Source organism: Cetorhinus maximus, chromosome 3 (genome assembly GCF_964194155.1).
Source record: "Cetorhinus maximus chromosome 3, sCetMax3.hap1.1, whole genome shotgun sequence".
Classification (NCBI taxonomy): domain Eukaryota; kingdom Metazoa; phylum Chordata; class Chondrichthyes; order Lamniformes; family Cetorhinidae; genus Cetorhinus; species Cetorhinus maximus.
Window position 1 is genome coordinate 74,157,517 of NC_135881.1, and position 20,933 is coordinate 74,178,449.

At 43.7% G+C, this 20,933-nt stretch overlaps 1 protein-coding gene across 1 annotated transcript in view; it reads left to right on the forward strand.

Annotated features, from left to right (window-relative positions):
- Positions 1-20,933, forward strand: part of LOC144678727 (E3 ubiquitin-protein ligase HECW1-like) — a 676,338-nt gene that overhangs the window by 521,015 nt on the left and 134,390 nt on the right. Inside the window, exons 16-18 of the mRNA XM_078538571.1 lie at positions 32-137; positions 958-1,054; positions 13,322-13,405. Of these exons, the coding sequence (XP_078394697.1) occupies positions 32-137; positions 958-1,054; positions 13,322-13,405 (287 nt within the window). The remainder of the gene's footprint in view (positions 1-31; positions 138-957; positions 1,055-13,321; positions 13,406-20,933) is intronic.

Genomic DNA, 20,933 nt, shown 5'->3' on the forward strand with positions numbered 1-20,933 from the left:
AATTAAACACTTCCACACATTTCTGCTGTAGGCTTCTGATGTATCGCGTGTCCGGGGATCCTCGCTGCTTGCCAGACCTACCAATACCCTGGTGGCCGCCATTCGCAGTCAGCACCACCAAGATGTAGTACCAGTGGGTAAGAAGTTGATGATTTTTAATTGCCGTTTAGGTGTAAAATGACTTTATAAGAAACACAACTGGAACCCCTAAAGTGTGTTATGAAAGATTATTCTGATTTTAAAAGGGCTTTCCAAGCATACCTCTGGCCAAATATAACCATAGATCCTATCACTTCAATTTCTGGATTCCACAGTGTCGTTTGCAGATTGTGTTTTGTGCCATTTTAAAAAAGAATTGGAGGTTATGATATACTTTTAAAAAACTTCAATTTAGGGGAGAACCAAAATACTTTGGAGCGGGTGTTAGGTGGGTTGCCAGGGATTCTGGAAATCTTGGCCCTCCCACCTCAAACTTACAGTTATGTTGGGACCTGCATTTCCCGCTAGTTTTTGACAGATCAAAAAATCATAAGCATAACCTTCAATTGAACAAAAATTCTGCAAAAGGCAAATGGTCTCCTGGTGGTGCTGTGCAATGCTGACAAGCCACAGTACAGCTTCAATACCCAATCTACACATGTTAGTTAACTTCAGTCAGCACAACAGCAGGGCTGCCACTGACAAGGTGAAAAGACATTCAGTGTTTGGGCTCTGATTGCTATCCAGTGAGTGCTGTGAACCTTGGTGAGAGCAGACCTGGCTGTGATACCCCTCCCCCATTAATGAGTCAACTGTCAACACTCACTGAGGCACAGAAATGAGTTGTGGGAGGCCTGTCAGTATTTGTGGAATTGCGCTGCATCAAGACCTTCTGGGAAAATAAACTGGGAAAAAGCACCAACAGGCCTAGAAAAAGATTGAAATACTAATGTGCCATTTCCTTTTTCTCAATTACAGCATACAATGACAAGATTGTAGCTTTTCTCCGTCAGTCAAACATATTTGAAATGCTTCAAGAGCGACAGCCCAGCCTCGGCAAGAATCACACGCTCAGGTAAATGCACACTTCATCAGCTGAGATTCTCTTGTGGTATTTTTATATCACTATATAGGACTGACATGTTTATCCCAGATTTACAAAATACAAGCAGCCAAAGTCTGCCCTGCAAGCCAAAAGATTGAATTTACTGCTTTGTGGAGGTAAGGGTTTGGTTCTTCAGCTTTCCCTCTGATTATCCCTCTACTGCCTAAAGGTTATGGTCTCACACTTGCTACTGTAGAGGAAAGGGTTAACTCTAATGACAGCTACTGAGCATGTGCATAAGGAGCTATATCACAGTGATGTCACTCACTGGGAAGAGATGAGCATGAAGCATCTGAGAGAGTAGCTGCATCTCTGTCTTGGTCTTATTTAATTTTTGTAATTAGTTAGCATGTAAATAAATGTTTTTGAACAAAGACAATTGCCTCCAGCAAGATCTTTTCTAGAGTAAGAAGCCAGTGAATTCCGAGATAAACCCACAATCACAGAACTACTACTCCAGGACTTTACCTTGCCACACTAAGTGTTGGTGGGCATTTTGGTCATGATGACCAATAGATCTGAGCATGCCCATACATAATTGCGTTATTACTCCAAGACTCTGGATTGCTAGCCCAATAAGATGAGTGCTACCCTACTATGTATTCTTGTGAGCATTAATTCTTCAAACAGTCTTTGTTTTCCTTCATTTTTAAGATTGAATTAAGCTGACCTTTAGACTATCCTAGAAAACCTTTGGGGCATTGATTCTGACCAAAAGATAAACCCCCAATGCAATCGTGTGAGTGCAAAACCTATCAGCGGTTGTGTAAGATCAGTTCCATTTAACAAAACAAATTTTAAGCAAGAAAGTACAGTAAAAGTAACTGATGAATGGAAAACCAGTAATATTGATCTGATTAAAAATTATCTTAACCTTTGAATGTACTTTGCAGTTTTCTAAACACATGGGTTAAGTCATATTCTGCAACACCTGCAAAAATAATTTTCTGTGCAAATATATATTTGCCCCCAGTGGCTCAGTGAGCTTAGACAGAAAGTGGCTGACCTTTACAGGCAGCAAGGTCACAGGTTTGCTTCCTAGCCTGTGTTTAGTTAGCTGATCTCAGCCAGGATGGGGTTAGGATGTTGCAGTTAACCTCAGTGCCTGAGTTACAAAGAGGAAACATCAACCAGGGTTCCTACTCCCAACATATTCAGCGACACCTACAGAAGGCTACATGTGTGGATGATGGCTGAATACAGAATCAGTCTTGACTGTGACACCCTCCTGCATTGAATAGCCTTATGGAAATTGAGCCACTGAACTTACAAGAGTAGTGGCTACTTGGGCAAAATTCAAGCTAGGTCAGTTGAACATTTCATAACTGAACTTGATAGACTTTTGTTAAATAAGGGTACTAAGAGATATGGAACTAAAACAGATAAATGGAGGTAAGATACACATCAGTCATGGTTGAATTGAATAGTGGAGCAGACTAAACTTGATATTTTACGGAACACAAATAAATACTAATCTCCCAGCACCTTGTAAATGACAGAATGTACACCATCTGACTTGATGTTCGCCATATTTGGGGAGGGAGAGCCTGTTCTCAATTATTTTTTTTAAAGTAACCAAGCTGCAGTTGCTGCTACAAAAGAGAATGATCTCAGATTTTATCTGAATGGCTGCTTAAGTTTAGGGAGTTGTAAACCATTGAGTCAAAATGCACTAACTGTTGCAGAAACAAATCACTAGCAGGAAAAATGAAGAAAGACGAACATATGAAATAGGAGCAGAAATAGGCCATTCGGCCCCTCGAACCTTCGACATTAAAATCATGACTGATCTATTTGTATTTCGAATTCCACATTCCTATCTACCCCCAATAACCTTTGATTCCCTTGCCTAACAAGAATCTATCTACCTCTGCCTTAAAAATATTCAATGACCCTACCCTGCCTTCGGAGGCAGAGTTCCAAAGTCGCACAACCCTCTGAGAGAGAAAAATTCTCCTCATCTCTTTCCTAAAAGGGCGACCCCTAATTTTAAAACAGCGCCCCTAGTTCTGGCCTCACTCACAAGAGGAAATACCCTTTTCACGTCCGTTTAGGATCTTATGTACTTCAATCAAGTCACCCCTCACTCTTCTGAACTCCAGTGGAACCAAGCCCAGTTTATCTAACCTTTCCTCATAAGACAACTTGCTCATTCCAGGTATCAATCTAGTAAACCTCGTCTGAACCACCTCAACGCATTTACCTCCTTCCTTACACAATATTCGAGTTGTGATCTCACCAATGCCCTGTATAACTGAAGCATAACACCCTTACTTCTATGTTCACTTCCTCTCATAATAATTACTTGCTGTACCTGCATACTAACTTTTTGTGACTCATGCATTAGAACACCTAGGTCCCTCTGCAGATCAGAATTCTGCAGCCATTCTCCATTTAAGTGATACTCTGCTTTTATATTTTTCCTGCCAAAGTGAACAGGTTCACATTTTCCCATGTTATACTCCATCTGCCACATTCTTGCCCACTCACTCAAACTATCTATATCTGTCTGCAACCTCCTCACATCCGCTTCACAATACTTCCCGAACCTATTCTTGTGTCATCTGCAAATTTAGTTAACATGCCTTCAGTCCCCTCATCTAATTCATTGATGTGAATCGTAAAAAGTTGAGGCCCCAGCACAGAACCCTGCAGGACTCCACTCGTCATATCCTGCCAATCAGAAAAAGATCCATTTATGCATACCCTCTGTTTTCTGGCAGCCAGCCAATGTTCTATGCATACTAATATGTTACCCCCTGCACCAGGAGATTTTATTTTGCACAGTAACCTTTGATGTGGCACCTTATCAAATACCTTCTGTAAATCCAAGTACAGCACGTCTACTGGCTCCCCTTTATCCACGGCGCATGTAACTCCTTCAAAAAACTCCAATAGATTGGTTGAATATGATTTCCCTTTCACAACACCATGCTGACTCTTTCTGATTACCTTCAGTTTTTCTAAGTGCACAGCCAAAAACTCTTTAGGCCAGAATTTTTCGCTCAGCATGTGGGCAAAAGCCCAACACGCTCGAGTGTAAAATGATGCGCGATGACACCGGGTGAGCGTCCTGACATCATCACGCACTCGCGCAATATTTCACTAGGCAGCGCACCCGCCGACAATTAATAGGCCTGTTAAGACCATTGAAATAATAATTAAATTAAATTTTTTGCTGCCCGTCCAAACTTATGGTTGGTGAGCAGGCGAATCGGCCAGGCAGACTTTGGATTTTTATGAAACCTCATCTAGGGGTGGGATGAGGTTTCTAACAGGAATTAAAAATAAAATAAAAGATGTTGAAATCTCATTTATAACATATCCATGCTCATGTGACAGAGTCACATAAGGGGACATGTTTTTAACATTTTTAAATTCTTTATTTATGTTTTTAAAAATCTTCAGCTCCCCTGAGGAAGCTCTGTGCCTTCAGGGAGCTTACAGTGCGTGCACCCGTGCGCATGCGCAGATGTCCACGCTCGCGGCCCTTTCACTCCCACCCCAGCAGCGTTCAGCGTTGCAGCGCGTGATTCATGTTGGCTGGCCATTAATTGGCCAGCTAGTGTGAAATCAATGTCGGGGCCCGATCGCGAGTGACAGCCGGTTTTGCAACTGCTCCCGGGCCCGCCCACCCGACGAAGTAAAAATCCTGCCCTTAATGATCGATTCTACCACCTTCCCCACAACAGACGTCAAGCTAACTGGCCAATAGTTGCTGTTTTCTTCCCCCTTCCCTTCTTTAATAGAGGGGTTATATTTGCTACTTTCCAGTCTGATGGAGCCTTTCCAGAATCTAGCAAATTTTAGAAAATTAGCACCAACACATCTACTGCCTCAATAGCCACCTCTTTTAAGACCCTAGGATGAAGCCCATCAGGACCTGGAGACTTGTCAGCCCACAGCTCCATCAGTTTGCTCAGTACTGCTTTCCTAGTGATTGTAATTTCACTAGATTCCCTTCTCACTTCCACCTCCTGATTTACAGCTATTACTGGAATTTTTTTTTTATTCTCCATAGTGAAGACAGAAGCAGAGGGCAGAATTTAGCCCTTGGCTGGCACGCAGGCCCCACCGGCTCAGCCGAAACCTGCCTCCGAAACGGGGCCCGCCGCCATTTTGAGTGGGCGGGCAAATTAAGGCCTGCCCAGTGGCCTGTCCGACAGGAAGCGCCCTATGCACTTCCTGTTCTGGGGGGGGAGGTAATCCCCAACTGTCAAAGTGCACACTGCTCCCTGAGGCAAAGTCCTGTCTCAGGGAGTTTAGTGAAAGGTAAGTAAAGTCAAAAAATAAAGACATTTTAAAATTATTAACATGTCCCCTTCATGTGACAATGTCACACGAGATGGAACATGTTGATAACAAACTCATAAAATTTATTAAATTGTGACAAAACGGTAATGAAACTTCATCCCACCAGTGGATGAAGTTTCATTAATAATCTATAGGCTGCTGGGGCTCCTGGCCTGCCCGCCAGCCTTAAGGTTGGCCGGGCAGGGCATTTAACTATCTTAATGAGCCTGTCAATGGCCTTAATTGGCCATTGACAGGTTGGCGGGTGGACAGCTGATTTCGCTATCCGCCCGCCTTCCTTAAGATTTAAATGGCCCGGGATGACGTCAGGGATTCCTGCCGACACCATCCCGCGTCATTTTCCCCTCGGTGAGCGGGCCCCACCTCCAAATCGCCAAGGAGAAAATCCTAGCCAGAGTATTTGTTCATTTCATCCGCCATTTCCTTATTACTTACTATTAACTCCCCATTGTCACTCTCTAGAGGACCAACACTCACTTTACTTACTCTTTCCCTTTTTAAATACCTGTATAAACCCTTGCAACCTGCTTCTACATTTCTAACTAACTTCCTCTCATACATTAATTTCTTATCTCTGATCAACCTTTTAGTCATTCTCTGTCATTCTTTGTATTCTGACCAATCATCAGACCTGCCACTCATATGCTTTTTCCTTAAGTTTGATGCTTTCCTTAACTTCTTTATTTAACCACGGATGGTGGGTCCTCCTTTTAGAATTTTTCTTTATCAAAGGAATATACTTATTCTGACTATTCTGAAATATCCCCTCAAATGTCTGCCACTGCTTCTCTATTGATCTTTCCTCTAGCCTAGTTTCCCAGTTTACTTCAGCTGGCTCAGCTTTCATGCCCACATAGATGCCCTTATTTAAGTTTAAGGTACTCATCTTAGACCCACTCTTCTCTCTTTCAAACTGGATGTAAAATTCAATCATATTGTGGTCACTGCTACCTAGGGGTGCCTTTACTCTGAGGTAATTAATTATCCTGTCACATTACACAATGCCAAGTCTAATATAACCTGCTCTCTGGTTGGTTCCAGAACATGCTGCTCTAAGAAACTATCTTTAAAGCATTCTATGAACTCCTCATCCAGGCTACTACTGCCAATCTGATTTTTCAAGTTTATACGTAGATTAAAATCACCCATAATTATTTCTGTCCCTTTATCACAAGCACCCAATATTTCTTCTTTTATACTTTGCCATAAATTGTGGTTACTGTTAGAAGGCCTGTAGACCACTCCCACCAATGACTTCTTTCCCCTACTATTCCTCATCTCCACCCAAATCAATTCTACATCCTGATCTCCGGAACCAACGTCATCTCTAACTATTGCACGAATGCCATCCTTGATCAACAGTGCTACCCCTCCACTTTTGCCTAGCTTCCTATTCTTTTTGAATTTCATACACCCTCAATATTCAGGACCCAATCCTTGTCATCTTGCAGCCATGTCTCCATGTGATGGCTATGAGATCATATTTATTTACTTCAATGTGCATTGCCAATTCATTTACTGTGTTATGAATGCCAAGCGCATTCAGATACAGAGCCTTTAGTTTTGCCTTTTTGTTATCTTTGTAACATCTAGTCTTGACTATTGGTGTATTCTTAGGTTTTATTTCTCTACCCTTTCCTGCTATTCTATGACCCTCATTTCCTATTAGGGTCCCCTGCCTTGAATCTACCTCTTGATTTGCCCCATCTACCCAAGCTTGACCCCCCCCCCCCCCCCCCCCCCCCCCCCCCCCCCCCCACTTGCTTAGTTTAAAGCCCTCTCTATGTCCCTAGTTATGCGATTCACAAGAACACTCGTCCCAGCACGGTTTAGGTGTAGACCGTCCCAACAGTACAGCCCTCACTTTCCCCAGTACTGGTGCCAGTACCCCACAAACCGGAACCCATTTCTCCCACACCAGTCTTTGAACCGTGCATTCATCCCTCTAATCTTATTTTCCCTGTGCCAATTTGCACTTGGATCAGGTAATTACCTTTGAGGTTCTGCTTCTTGATTTGGTACCTAGCTTCTCATGCTGACTATGCAGAAATGCCTTCCTTGTCCTGCCTATGTCGTTGGTACCTACATGGACCACGATAACCGGATCCTCCCTCTCCCACTGCAAGTTCCTCTCCAGCCCTGAGCAGATGTCCCAAACCCTGGCACCAGGCAGGCAACACAGCTTTCTGGACACTCGCTCTTTGCTGCAGAGAACAGCGTCAATCCCCTCACTATACTATCCCCTACTATCACTACATTCCTTTTTGTTCCCCGGCTTGAATGGCTTCCTGTACCATGGTGCCATGGCCAGTCGGCTCATCCACCTCGCAGACCTTGCTTTCGTCCACACAGGTTGTAAGCACCTCAAACCTGTTTGACAATTATAAAGTCTGAGCCTCCTCCACTAATGTCTGCTCGGACCCATAACCCGTCTCACTCACGGTCACATCCTCCTGTCCCTTATTGCAGAGCAAAACAGATGACCCCATTCTGAGAGATGTGACCGTCTTCTGGAACAAAGTGTTCAGGTGTTTCTTCCCCTTCCTTATGTTGCGCAGTGTCTGCAGTTTGGCTTCTAGCTCAATAATCCTGATCCGGGATTCCTCTAGCTGCTTACACTTCCTGCAGATGTGTTTGTCATGAGTCACCTTGGCGTCCTAAATTCCATACAATCCACAGCTGCAACTTAACACCTGTCTGTTCATTGTTACTTATGTTATTTAGTTAACTTAATTACTCACTTTGTTAACTTAGAATATTTCCCAAGTATACCACACCTCTTTCCCCCATGCACCAATTCCCACATGAACCTAATTCACTACTCACTCAGTCTCCATCTCAGAGTAGTCGACTGTCTCCCCGTGCGCCCCTTACAGATCCAAATGCTTTGAATAAAAGGAATGCTTTTAAAAAGAGGTCTTTGGCTAAGCTGGGAAAGGATGATTTATCTGGTATTTCAGGAACCTGTGTCTACTTGGATTTTTTTTTTCTCAAATTGCTGCTGTTTTAATGCACTGACTGACAGTAATATCTAGCAACACCGTTGCACTGATTATCTCCAGACTTTAACAAACACTGCCTGAATCCACATCTACATGTTGTATTCATTTTATAGAGCACTCTCAAGAGATGCATTATATCTGTTCCTGCCATCACAGGGTCATGTTCCTGCCATTTGTTTTCAGTTTGAAATGCACAGAAGGCCCAGAAGTCTGCTGCTTTGAATTTGTTTGAAGTATCATTTTGTGGTTACTCTTCATTGGTTGAAGCTTTTGAGTGGAGAATTAACAAAGCTGATTTTTGCACCCCTCCCTCCTCCCCCCACCAAACTGACTGAAGGCTGCTCTGTGTGAGCCGCAGATCAGCGATCACCTTTGGCACGTGGCTCCTCCAGCAGCGCAATGTGTGAAAAACACGCTGATTTCAATCATTCTGTCAATTAGTGCAGGATGGTCTTTGCCCTCCTGGGTGGCTGCTTGGCACTTGTGAATGTAAGGCATGTGGAATGCACGGGAGGTAAAATTATCTTTCCAACTTTAAATATGATCGGTTTTCTTTATTTTAAAAATATTCATACTGCGTCCTGATCGGTTATGATAATCGCTTCCTCCGACGAAACATTACGAGAGCCATGAGGCAGAAACTACATTTTAAATTAGAGAAATAAACCCTATGTTCAGGTTCTATTTCATAATTCACACAATGGCTCAGAAAGTTAACATCTCAATAGTTCTGATACTAAATAGCACAGGCTAGAGAGGACCCAGGTGCAATCACTGGATTGTAATACTGATCAGTGCAACTAGGATGGACTCAGCTCCAATCCCTGGACTGTGAAACTGAGTAGTACGAGCTAGGAAGGACCTTGATCTGATCCAAGGGATATGCTGAGTAAACCTAATCAACCAGAAATGCTAGCTACAGTTAGCCTCACTATGCTGGCTAAGAAGCAAAAAAATGAAGGAACTCTTTATTCCCACCCCATCAGTCCTGTGGGAAAGGGTCTGTCTGTTTGGGTCTTCTATAAGGACAGGATCGACTCAGGTGGTATGGACGCCAAGGTTGAAAAAACATTCAGCACTAGGATGAAGTATAGGCACTTGGGAGAGGTTCAGAGGAATGGGTTGCAGCTGTGAATCTGCACTCCAGCATGGGTCAACATCTTCAATAAGAGGGGGGAATTGTTTTTTACTTTAATGAAAAAGCCGAATAGAGTAAAATATAAAATAATGAACATAGCTTTCTTGTGACCATAGAGTTTAGCAAAAATATGAAGTTAAAATGGCTGCTAGAGCTAGTAGCAAACAAAGGTTTAATACATTTGTATGACATTCCTCTGTCCACAATTGTAACAGAAGTGTTAAAACGCTTATAAATCTGTGATTCCTTTGTTAGATTTATTCCATCTGTCAGACTAATAAATAGAAAAATGTCATATCAACACATTAAACATTCATCATTATTATCATCAATGGTAATTTATATAGACCCAAATTTCCTAATTCGACATTGCGTATTTATATCTTTCTTTAATTCATTTATGGGAACTGGCGTCGCTGACTAGGCCAGCCTTTATTGCCCATCCCTAATTGCCCTTGAGAAGGTGGTGGTGAGCTGCTGCCTTAAACCGCTGCAGTCCATGTGGTGTGGGTACACCCACAGTGCTGTTAGAGAGAGAGTTCCAGGATTTTGACCCAGCGACAGTGGGTTAATATATATTTCCAAATCAGGATGGTGAGTGGTTTGGAGGGGAACTTCCAGGTGGTGTTCCCATGTGTCTGCTGCCCTTGTCCTTCTAGATGGTAGCTGTCGTATGTTTGGAAGATGCTGTCTAAGGAGGTTTGATGAGTTCCTGCCTTGCAGCTTGTAGATGATACTCGCCGTTGCCACTGTGTGTCGGTGGTGAAGAGAGTGAATGTGTGTGGATGGGGTGCCAATAAAGCGGGCTGCTTTGTCCTGGATGGTGTTGAACTTCTTGAGTGTTGTGGGAGGTGCACTCATCCAGGCAAATGGAGAACATACCATCCCACTCCTGACTTGTGCCTTATAGATGGCAGACAGGCTTTGGGGAGTCAGGAGATGAGTTACTCACCGCAGTATTCCAAGCCTCTAACCTGCTCTTATAGCCACGGTATTTATATGGCTAGCCCAATTCAGTTTCTGGTCAATGATAACCCCCAGGATGACGATAGTGGGGTATTCAGTGGTGGTAATGCCTTGAACATCCAACGGCAATGGTTAGATTCTCTCTTGTTGGAGATGGTTGTTGCCTGGCACTTGTGTGGCATGAATGTTACTTGCCACTTGTCAGACCAAGCCTGGTTATTGTCCAGGTCTTGCTGCATTTGGACATGGACTGCTTCAGTACGTGAGGATTCGTGAATAGTGCTGAACATTGTGCAATCATCAGCGAACATCCCCACTTCTAACCTTATGATGGAAGGAAGGTCATTGATGAAGTAGCTGAAGATGGTTGGGCCTAGGATGTCACTCTCACCTCACCTCTGGAGTTCAGCTCCTTTGTCCATGTTTGAACCAAGGCTCTAATGATGTCAGGAGCTGAGTGATCCTGGTGGAACCCAAACTGAACATCAGTGAACAGGTCATTTCTAAGAAAGTGCCGCTTCATAGCACTCTTGATAACCCCTCCCATCACTTTACTGATGATCGAGAATAAACTGATGGGGCTGTAATTGGCCAGCTTGGATTTGTCCTGCTTTTTGTGCACAGGACATACCTGGGCAATTTCCACATTGCCAGGTAGTTGCCAGTGTTGTAGCTGTACTGGAACAACTTGGTTAGTGGCACTGCAGGTTCTGGAGCACAAGTCTTCATTACTATTGCCGGAATATTGTCAGGGCCCATAGCCTTTGCACAATCCTGTGTCTTCAGCCGTTTCCTGATATCACATGGAGTGAATCAAATTGGCTGAAGACTGGCATCTGTGATGCTGGGGACCTCTGGAGGAGGCCGAGGTGGATCAAGCACTCGGCACTTCTAACTGAAGATTGTTGCAAATGCTTTAGCCTTATCATTTGCACTGATGTGCTGGGCTCCCCCATCATTGAGGATGGGGATATATGTGTAGTCCCCTCCTCCAGTGAGCTGTTTAATTGTCCACCACAATTCACAACTGGATATGACAGGACTGCAAAGCTTAGATCTGATCCATTGGTTGTGGGATCGCTTATCCCTGTCTATCACTTGCTGCTTATGCTGCTTGGCACACAAGTAATCCTGAGTTGTAGCTTCACCAGTTTGACACCTCATTTTTAGGTATGCCTGGTGCTGCTCCTGGCATGCCCTCCTGCACTCTTACTTGAACCAGGGTTGTTTCCCTGATTTAGTGGTAATGGTAGAGTGGGGGATATGCTGGGCCTGGTTACAGATTGTGATTGAGTACAATTCTGATGCTGCTGTTGATGGCCCACAGCGCCTCATGGATGCCCAGTCTTGAGTTGCTAGATCTGTTCAAAATTGATCCTTTTGGCACAGTGGTAATGTCACACAAAACGACGCAGCGTATCCTCAATATGAAGATGGGACTTCGTCTCCACAAGGAATGTGCGGTGGTCACTCCTACGAATGCTGTCAGATGTATCTGTGGCAGGCAGATTAGTGAGGGTGAGGTCAAGTTGATTCCCTCAACCCCTGCCACAGGCCGTCTAGCAGCTATGTCCTTTAGCACTCGGCCAGCTCAGTTAGTAGTGGTGCTACCAAGATACTCTTGGTGATGGGCATTGAAGTCCCCCACCCGGAGTAAATCTGCAACTTTGCCACCCTTGCTTCCTCCAAATGGTGTTCAACATGGAGGGGCACTGATTCATCAGCTGAGGGGGTGGGTGGCAGTGGGGGGCCAGTGCGTGACAATCAGCAGGAGGTTTCCTTGCCCATGTTTGACCTGATGCTGTGAGACTTCATGGGGTCCAGAGTCGATGTTGAGGACTCCCAGGGCAACTCCCTCCTGACTGTATACCACTGTGCTGCCATTTCTGCTGGGTCTGTCCTACTGGAGGGACATACCAAGGGATGGTGATGTTGGTGTTTGGGACATTGTCAGGTACGATTCCATAGGTATGTCTAGTCTGTGAGACAGCTCTCCCAATTTTGGCACAAGCCCCCAGATGTTAGTAAGGAGGACTTTGCAGTGTCGACAGGGCTGAGTTTGCCGTTGTCGTTTCTGGTGCCTAAGTTGATGCCGAGTGGTCCACCCACTTTATACACTTCGTAGCTGTTTTGATACTACTGAGTGGCTTGCTAAGCCATTTTAGAGAGCATTTAAAAGTCAACCACATTGCTCTGCATCCAGACCAGGAGTCACATGTAGGGACAGCAGATTTCCTTCCTTAAAGAATAATAGTGAGCCAGATGGGTTTTTATAACAATCGGCAACGGTTTCGGTTATCATTAGTCTTTTCATTCCAGACTTTTATTGAATTCAAATTTCACCATTTGCCATGGTAGGGTTTGAACCCAGGTCCCCAGAGTATTACCCTGGGTCTCTGGAATACTAGCAGTGACAATAACAATGCACCACCACCTTCCCCTATACATTTACACATGCACTTAGACCATGAGAAGAAAATGCAAAACTTGGACAATTCCACACCATGGGGAAAAGATGGGCATTTTTCTGACTTTGTATATGCCTGAGTTTCTGATATACGCTATAAAATTTCCATTATCTGCTACTTATGAGTGAAGGTCCTCACCAGTAGCTCAAAGCTGGTGAATTAGCTCTAATGTGCAGTGCAGTTAAGGAAAACTAGTTTTCTTTTACTGGATCAGAAAGGTTGAAGTCTCATTACTGGGAAATATATCTGAATGGATCGAGGCCAAATTTGCTTTCCTCATTACTTTTTATAAACACTAAGTTATTGAGTTCCTTTACAATTTTTATATTTCTATATTGTTTGATTTCAGGGAGAAAATCCATTATATTCGGACAGAAGGAACACTTGGGCTTGAAAAGCTATCATGTGATGCAGATTTGGTTATTTTGTTGAGGTAAAGCATTTTTTTTTAGATCTATTTATTTTCTCTGGGTTTTTTTTATTGTTTGACCAGACCTTTATAGGGAAGTGACACCATTATGTGAGTACACTATGTACAGGAGTTATCTGAGGAAAATGGGTGAGGTAAAATTGTTAAGCAGCTATTTTTTTATTTTGCAAGCAGGTAATCATACAAAATAGCAATTTTCATCAAAACTCACTTGCTTTGCATAACTTCAACCCCTTCCTTGAAAAGAAGCAACAAAAAGTGATCAAGCAAACCACACCATTTAATTTAATATTTCCTGCTCATCCTGCCAGTTCTCACAGGCCCTTAGCTTGAGACGAGTGCATTTTCCCTTGTTAGGCCAAGCCCCCTTTGCAGCCCTAACTGGGCTGTTAGTGTTAAATGTACACCCTTTTTCTTTTTCTACCTATCCCAGGGATTAGGAAGGCTAACTTCTTCTCCATTTAAGTATTCACCAGTAGGACCAGAAACCCAAACCAACTACCTTTCTCCCGAATATATAATCTCAGCAGACAACCTCACTGGGTACCTAGGGATACCTTTTCAAGTGGATAGCCCACTTATAGTCAAAGTAAGATTACAAATTGCTTATGGCCTCTGGACATTCTGGAATCCAGTCAGAATAATTGGCTAATTAACACATGAGTATTCTTCAATATCCCAACAACTGTACAGAGAATTATAAACATGTGTGAACTCACGTAATTTTAGATCAGAAATTTAAACATGACTCATTTCTAAATCTTTCTTTCGTCAAGCAGCCATAAAAAACCAAAACCTGACAGTGAATAATCTTCTCTTTTGTTACCACACCCAGAACACAGTCACAGTTAAAGAAGTGGCGAAGGCTAATTACGAAGTCATAGAATGATGTAGTTCAGAAACAGGACTAGCAGTCTTTCAAATTTGCAGCAGCCTTTTTCTCTACAGGAGCTGTTGTCATGTTTGATCGCCATTGCTATTTGTGAGAGCTTGCTATGTGCAAATTGGTTGCTACATTTTCTACATGACAGCAATGACTTTACTTAAAAAGAATGTCATTGACTATTATCCTGAGGTGGCAAATAAATGCAAGTCTTTCTTCTTACTCTTTTCATGGCCCAATTTTTCAAGCAACTTCTAAAAAATGTATCCACTCTGAAAAGCCATCTGGTAGAAAGAAGGGATTAATTAGAAATTCACAACAAATCACATGACAAAACTACTGTTTCTGTTAGCAGGAGTGCACTATATTGACCTGCAGCTCCCACTCTCACTGCTCTACATTTTTTTAATTCATTCATGGAATGCTAGGCCAGCATTTATTGCCCATCCCTAGTTGCCCTTGAGAAGGTGGTGGTGAGCTGCCTTCTTGAACTGCTGCAGTTCCTGTGGTGCAGACTGATTTCTTCTCCGCCGATGCTGCCAGACTTGCTGAGTTTTTCCAGGTAATTCTGTTTTTATTTTGTTTTGGATTTCCAGCATCCGCAGTAGCTTTTAGCTTTTTGTTTTTACCCATAGTGCTGTTAGGAAGGGAGTTCCAGGATTTTGACCCAGCGACAGTGAAGGAACTGCGATATATTTCCAAGTCAGGATGGTGAGTGACTTAGAGGGGAACTTCCAGGTGGTGGTGTTCCCATGTGTCTGCTGCACTTGTCCTTCTAGATGGTAGTGGTCGTGGGTTTGAAAGGTGCTGTCTAAGGAGCCTTGGTGAATTCCTGCAGTGCATTTTGCAATGGTACACATTTCTGCTACTGTGCGTCGGTGGTGGAGGGAGTGAATGTTTGTGGATGTGTGCCAGTTAAGTGGGCTGCTTTGTCCTGGATGGTGTCAAGCTTCTTGAGTGTTGCGGGAGCTGCACTCAACCAGGCAAGTGGGGAGTATTCCATCACACTCCTGACTTGTGCCTTGTAGATGGTGGACAGGCTTTGGGGAGTCAGGAGGTGGGTTACTCGTCACACAATTCCTAACCTCTGACCTGCTCTTGTAACCACAGTATTTATATGGCTAGTCCAGTTCAGTTTCTGGTCAATGGTAACCCCCAGGATGCTGATAGTGGGGGATTCAGTGATGGTAATGCCATTGAACATCAAGGGGCGATGGTTAGATTCTTTCTTGTTGGAGATGGTCATTGCCTGACACTTGTGTGGCACGAATATTACTTGCCACTTGTCAGCCCAAGCCTGGATATTGTCCAGGTCTTGCTGCATTTGGACATGGACTACTTCAGTATCTGAGAAGTTGCGAATGGTGCTGGACATTCTGCAATCATCAGCAAGTGTCTATACTTCTGACCTTATGATGGAAGGAAGGTCGTTGATGAAGCAGCTGAAGATGGTTGGGTTGAGGACACTACCCTGAGGAACTCCTGTGGCGATGCCCTGAAGCTGAGATGACTGACCTCCAACAACCACAACCATCTTCCTTTGTGCTAGGTATGACTCCAACCAATGAAGAGTTTTCCCCCTGATTCCCATTGACTCCAGTTTTGCTAGAGCTCCTTGATGCCACTCTCAGTCAAATGTGGCCTTGATGTCAAGGGCAGTCACTCTCACCTCACCTCGGGAGTTCAGCTCTTTTTACCATGTTTGAACCAAAGCTGTAATGAGGCCTGGAGCTGAGTGGCCCTGGCGGTACTCAAACTGGCAGTCAGTGAGCAGGTTATTACTAAGCAAGTGCCGCTTGATAGCACTGTTGATGACCCTTCCATTACTTTACTGATGATCAAGAGTAGACTGATGGGGCGGTAATTGGCCGGGTTGGATTTGTCCTGCTTTTTGTTTACAGGTCATATCTGGGCAATTTTCAACATATTCAGGTAGATGCCAGTGTTGTAGCTGTACTGGAACAGCTTGGCTAGGGGCACGGCAAGTTCTGGAACACAAGTTTTCAGTACCATTGCCGGAATATTGTCAGGGCCCTTAGCCTTTGCAGTATCCAGTGCATTCAGCCATTTCTTGATATTATGTGGAGTGAATCGAATTGGCTGATGACTAGCATCTGTGATGCTGAGGACCTCTGGAGGATGCCGAGATGGATCATCCACTCGGCACTTCTGGCCGAGAATTGAAGAAAATGCTTCAACCTTATCCTTTGCACGGATGTGCTGGGCTCCTCCATCATTGAGGCTGGGGATATTTGTGGAACCTCCTCCACCAGTGTTTAATTGTCCACCACCATTCACAATTGGATGTGACAGGACTACAGACCTTAGATCTGATCCGTTAGTTGTGGAATCGCTTAACCCTGTCTATCACTTGTTGCTTATGCTGTTTGGCATGCAAGTAGTCCTGTGTTATAGCTTCATCAGGTTGACACCACATTTTTAGGTATGCCTGATGCTGCTCCTGACATGCCCTCCTGCACTCTTCATTGAATCATGTGTTGATCCCCTGACTTGATGGTAATGGTACAGTGGGGGATATGACAGGCCATGAGGTTACAGATTGTGTTTGAGTACAATTCTGCTGCTGCTGATGGCCCACAGTGCCTCATTTATGCCCAGTCTTGAGATGCTAGATCTGTTTGAAATCTATCCCAATTAGCACAGTGGTAGTGCCACACAACACGATGGAGGGTATCCTCAATGTGAAGACGAGACTTCATCTCCACAATGACTGTGCGGTGGTCACTCCTTCCGATACTGTCATGGACAGATGCATCTGCGGCAGGCAGGTTGGTGAGGATGAGGTCAAGTATGTCTTTCCCTCTTGTTGGTTCCCTCACCACCTGCCGCAGACCCAGTCTAGCAGCCATGTCCTTTAGGACTCAGCCAGCTCGGTCAGCACTGGTGCTACTGAGCCACAATTGGTGATGGACATTGAAATCCGCAACCCAGAGTACATTGTGCACCCTTGCCACCCTCAGTGCTTCCTCTAAGTGGTGTTCAAAATGGAGGAGCACTGATTCATCAGCCGAGGTGGATGATACGTGGTAATCAGCAGTAGGTTACCTTGCCCATATTTGACCTGATGCCATGAGACTTCATGGGCTCCAGAGTCGATGTGCCTCCCAGGGCAACTCCCTCCTGACAGTATATCACTGTGCTGCCACCTTGACTGGGCCTGTCCTGCCGTTGGGACAGGACATACCCAGGGATGGTGATGGTGGTGTCTGGGGCATTATCTGTAAGGTATGATTCCATGAGAATGACTATGTCAGGCTGTTGCTTGACTAGTCTGTGAGACAGCTCTCCCAATTTTGGCACTAGCCCCCAGATGTTAGTAAGGAGGACTTTGCAGGGTCGACAGGGCTGCGATTGCGATTGCCATTGTCGTTTCCCGTGCCTAGGTCAATGGCAGGTGGTCTGTCCGGTTTCATTCCTTTTTGTGACTTTGTTACAACTGAGTACTTGCTTGCTAGGCCATTTCAGAGGGCATTTAAGAGCCAACCACATTGCTGTTGGTCTGGAGTCACATGTGGGCCAGACCAGGTAAGGACGATAGATTTTCTTCTCTAAAGGGAATTAGTGAACCAGATGGGTTTTTACAGCAATCGACAATGGTTCCATGGTGGTCATTGTTAGACTTTTGATTCCAGGTTTTTATTAAATTCAAATGTCACCATGTGCCAAAGCAGGATTCGAACCCAGGTCCCCAGAGCATTACCCTGGGTCTCTGGATTACTAGCAACAATACCACTACACCATCACCTCAGCCAATCCAGCCTTAGGAATTAAAATGGTTGCCTTTATAAAACACTTTTAATGTATAAAAAAATTGTTCCAAGGTGCTTCACTTGAGGCCATAAGGATGATCAAATAGATTAACTTTTTAGAAGCAATTTAAAGAAAGAGAGAGGAATAGAGAGATAGAGAGGTTTATGAAAGGAATTCCAGAGCTTAGGGCCTAGACAGGCACAACCACCAGTGTTAGAGTGATGAAAATTAGGGATGCAAAAGAGTTCAGAATTATTAATTAATCCCATAAGGTAATTGTTAATTACTGTTTCCTACAACGCAATGATAACTACATTTCAAAATTACATAATTGGCATTAAAGCACTTTATAACATCCTGAAAACGTAAAAGGCACTGCATAAATGCAGGTCTTTCTATGGAACAGCTGTAGGGGTAAGGACAGAGAAATGTTTTTGCACGATCAGAGAGGCCTTTAAAATGGCTAGAATGTTAATCAAGGGGGTCGAAAACCTAAATTAGTGTGTACTTCCCTAAAGATGTTGCTTCCTTATTGAATAGGTGAAAGGCAATTTTAGAGCTTACATTTAGTAATGCCTATGCTTTTACTGTCATTATTTCATTTTGAAGTGTTTTGATATGTTGTATAATAGCACTATGGTCTCGGTGGATTCAGAGTTACACCTACATGTGTGTGGAGTCTGCAGCTACAATGAAATGAGATGCAATAAGAAAATGCACCAAAACAATAAATTACTTTTGAGGAATTTAAAATGATGGCATTTTAAAGACAATACTCCCTTCCCTAAGGCACACCATTAAACAATGGACAAAGATTAATTAGATTATGTTGCCTAAGTAACAGTTAATTATCATTTTTAAGTTTTCCATACTGTAATAAGTATTACAAGTAAAATGTTGTTATCTGATGAGTAATACTACATATTGTATTGATCTTCTACATACTCTTATTAGGGTGCTCAAAATGTAATTATGATTATATTATAGGCTTGAAAAGGAAAAAATTTGCAAGGCTATGGGAAAGAGCAAAGAAGTGGGACTAATTGGATAGTTCTTTCATACAGCCTGCACAGGCACAATAAGTCGCAAGGACTACTTCTGCTCTTTATAATTCGATGATTTTATGGTGCATGACTAATTATCTTTTGTGAATATGTCATTCAGTTCTCACACTGAAATCATTTACAAAGCACATTTAGTCAACCCAGAGTTAACCATCTTTCACTTGTTGCCGTTATCTCCTTAACTGTGATGATGTCAGTTCTCTTGGCACCATTGCCTGGTTCAGTTCACTTTCCAGAATAGAACACGGGCAAAAGAATGTGTGCACTATTGAATCAAAGTGACTACAGCTTAGTCCATTCCATAGGCAATCAAAAATGTTCACACTGCAGATACTTAGAATGGTTCCACGCTGCTGTCAACCTACCTCTGAAGGTGCAGAGACTGATTGTGATGTGACTGAATCCTAGCAATCATATATATATTGAATGAGATCATGAAAATTCAGCTTTTCTGATCTAGAAAATGGGCCATGAGGTGACCAATTCTGGAGCAGAGTAAAAATGGCTTTTGAATGCTAATCCTTGGATAGTATCCATAAAAAAAAGTTTAGATTGCACAATTGCTATCATTGTACTGGATACAATGCCTTTCTTGTGTCTGTTTTCAGTTGATCTAAGAAAGTTCCCTGATCAGGGGATTGGATGGAGCAGTGTCCTTTCATCCTGAAACATGGTTCAAATCCAGCCCAGGATGATGTTTTTTGTTCACTACAGGCTGTAAATCTTCTACATGAAATGACCTGGGGATTCAGCCACAGAGTCACCATAATCTGATGGCAAACAGCACTAAATTGTTAGAGACTGTACAAAAATAGTTGCTGCGGGAATTGGGAAAAATGGTGAGTGATACAATAGGCTCTTATGAAATTGATGCTGAAGCTCTGGCAGAGTAGAGGAGGTTTTACTGTGTCCAATACACCAAGCCCGACCTGATCTTGGACTACTTGATTACTGAGTGCATATGTCGGAGATAATGGGCAGAATCATCCCAAATGTACACTAAGTGCGTTAGCAGACAGGTAAAGCGATGTTTTACCTGCCGGCCGCAGTGACTCTTCTCACGCTGTATCGTCCCAAACCCCCCGCATTAATTATGCATTCCTGGGAAACACGCTGTTTCTGTGGCGGGTGGGCTACCCTTTGTCCACCACGCCATCACCTCGCTGCTTCATCATGCCCGGCACCACATTTAAAGTACAGCCGCGCGCACACCTCTCAGTGCCTCCAGCCCAGGACTGCTGCAAATAAGACATGCGGGAATCTTCAGTACAATGTCACCCTTGGTCAGGTCCTGGTACTTAAAAACAGAGAAAAACCAGAGGGTGCAGCTGCAGGCCTGAAGGTGGCTTCAGGGCCTTGTGACTGTGGTTCTACCGCAGCGGCCAGAAGGACCCAAAACCCAAACAAACTTGTGTGTTTACTTGTATTTGGACCTGTCTTTAGCCCACTGCCAGGTGCCTTCAGGCTCTCCAGTCTGAGGAGGATCCCAGGAAAAGTCCCCAATACCAAGTTCACGGGGTGCCCCAAGTTAGGGAACTGTCCAGCACTACAAATTAAGACGGGAGGTTTGGAAACTCCCCCGCCCACTACACTAAATAATTCATCGGGTGTACACACCGTGTTCTGTACCCCCAAACTGGCACGAGGTGGAAATCCTGGGATAACATGAGCAGGTGCAGATACAGCAGAACAGATCCCTGCCCCAATTTAACTAACCACTGCGCCCATGGAATGGTCATGTCACAGGAACAAATGCTAGGAAAACTGATCATATTTTAAGATTATTCTGTGTAACCACTGCAGAAAGGCAGTA